Source organism: Opisthorchis viverrini (assembly GCF_000715545.1).
Source record: "Opisthorchis viverrini unplaced genomic scaffold opera_v5_1584, whole genome shotgun sequence".
NCBI lineage: Eukaryota > Metazoa > Platyhelminthes > Trematoda > Opisthorchiida > Opisthorchiidae > Opisthorchis > Opisthorchis viverrini.
The window spans coordinates 876-2678 of NW_008753534.1; the positions used below are offsets into that span (position 1 = coordinate 876).

Sequence of the window (1803 nt, forward strand, 5' to 3'; positions counted from 1 at the left end):
ACCTTCTGGTCAGTATGCTTTGACCTAGTTGGCTGCCTAATGGGGTGGTAAAACAGGTGCGGTTTATCCCGAGAAGGCAATCTACTGCGCGTTTCGTCCTCGCTGGAATTCGCCAGGTAGGTGCAGCAAGATTCCATCGCCCGGTGTTTACGTTCGAATTTCACATCATGGCCACCACATAGAGAAACAACCGATCTTTTGTAGCTCACCGGACGTCCACTGGACCCCTGTATGCACTCCGGTGGGTAGCAGCATACCCGAAAAAATACCTAAAAGTTTCGAGAAAAATGAAGAACCTTGGTGGACCCAATACAATTTTGAAATGAGACTGCCGGATGTGTCGGGGAACTTCCGAATACTCTTCTAACTCATGCCAGAGTCTGGTTCAAAGAAATCATGCTTTATTGAGACCGTGTGTGAATGAAACAGTGAAGTTCATAACAAGTCAGATGGGAGCTAAGCAGGACATTTTGGTGTATGATTCACCTGGCACTCAAGACAGTCCTACAAGCGCTATTGCGTGGCCAGTGACTATGAGTCATCAATCGGGGAGTTGGTTCAACCGAAGTTGCCTAGTGATCTGCAAAGAGGGGAATCGATCTGCATCCTGGACTTACTTTATTGTGCGAACTGACCCCAACTGAATAGGGTCCTATCTCCATCGTACTCTACTCCCAAAAGAGTGCGTGCAGGACCAAGCGATAAACTCGTTACCGATCGAACCCAAACTACTGGCGGTCGTTCGGCCGTTGACTCTCAGGTGAGATACGGATAAAGACTCCATTGGTAAATACATTGCGTGACCACACATCTACGGCACGTTAGGTGTTAGAGGGATCTCGTCACTTTCCGCCGTCATGTCATCCTTAAATTCCATGATGCCCCTAACCCATACCACCGAACCATATAATTGAACTCATTAATGAGTTGTTAGAAATTAAATTCCTGAGAAATATATCAACATTAGGGTGCCTTATGCGCACACCTCGGGTGAAACCAATGTTTAAACCAGTCGCAACGTACACTCTGAATCTCTAGTAGACTATACGCTGTCCCTTTTAGTATTTACTTGTTTCATCGGTGATGCCTCTGAAGATTTGAACATTTCACTCTATGCGAATACCGGTATTCGACCGACACGTCCCGAGATTATGGTGTGCGGACATTATTCTGCCCTATGATGTTGGCCATGTCTACAGGTACAGTAAATGACGTTTTGGAATATTGGTAGCTCGGGTGTATTGGTTGGTAATTGATCAGGTGGCTGTTGATCTGTTCGCCGAGCTTTGTGCGGACATTATTCTGCCCTATGATGTTGGCCATGTCTCCAGGTACAGTAAATGACTTTCGTGCGCCCGGTGATCGATCACTTCGTGCCGTTTCCTGAGTCCTGCTATGAGTTTAAAATGTGTGGACAAAACGAATGAAGCATGAGTTGCCTGGATAGACATATTAATCCATACTGTCTGCGAGACAGTACTACAAGTCCACCAATCGCCAAACACAACAGTCCTGCGGCACATGCATTCTCGACCGGAAGTCAAGCAGTACAAGTCACCGTTATTCGCTGGCCCAGCGTTTCCAGAGATTGCGAAATACCAGAAGCAATATATAGGTACCTTGAGAACCAGGTGTCCAGGGCAGTCCTACGCCGAAGCCGTTGGCCGATCGCGGAGACCGCAACGCCAAGAACTTATCTCACACGTGATTGGTCAGAAGGTGGCCGCGCCGGTCAATCGGGCACTAGGGAAGCAACGTGGATTGGGTCGCAGGCTATTCACGGATTGATACACCGGATCGAGG

At 47.8% G+C, this 1803-nt stretch overlaps 1 protein-coding gene across 1 annotated transcript; it reads left to right on the plus strand.

Moving 5' to 3' along the window:
- Positions 1-1521: 1521 nt before the first annotated feature.
- On the plus strand, positions 1522-1788 carry T265_12186 (hypothetical protein; the record flags this gene model as incomplete). Its single annotated transcript, XM_009179283.1, has 1 exon — positions 1522-1788. A coding segment is annotated over one exon (267 nt), but the record flags the coding sequence as incomplete, so codon positions are not given.
- Positions 1789-1803: the final 15 nt, after the last annotated feature.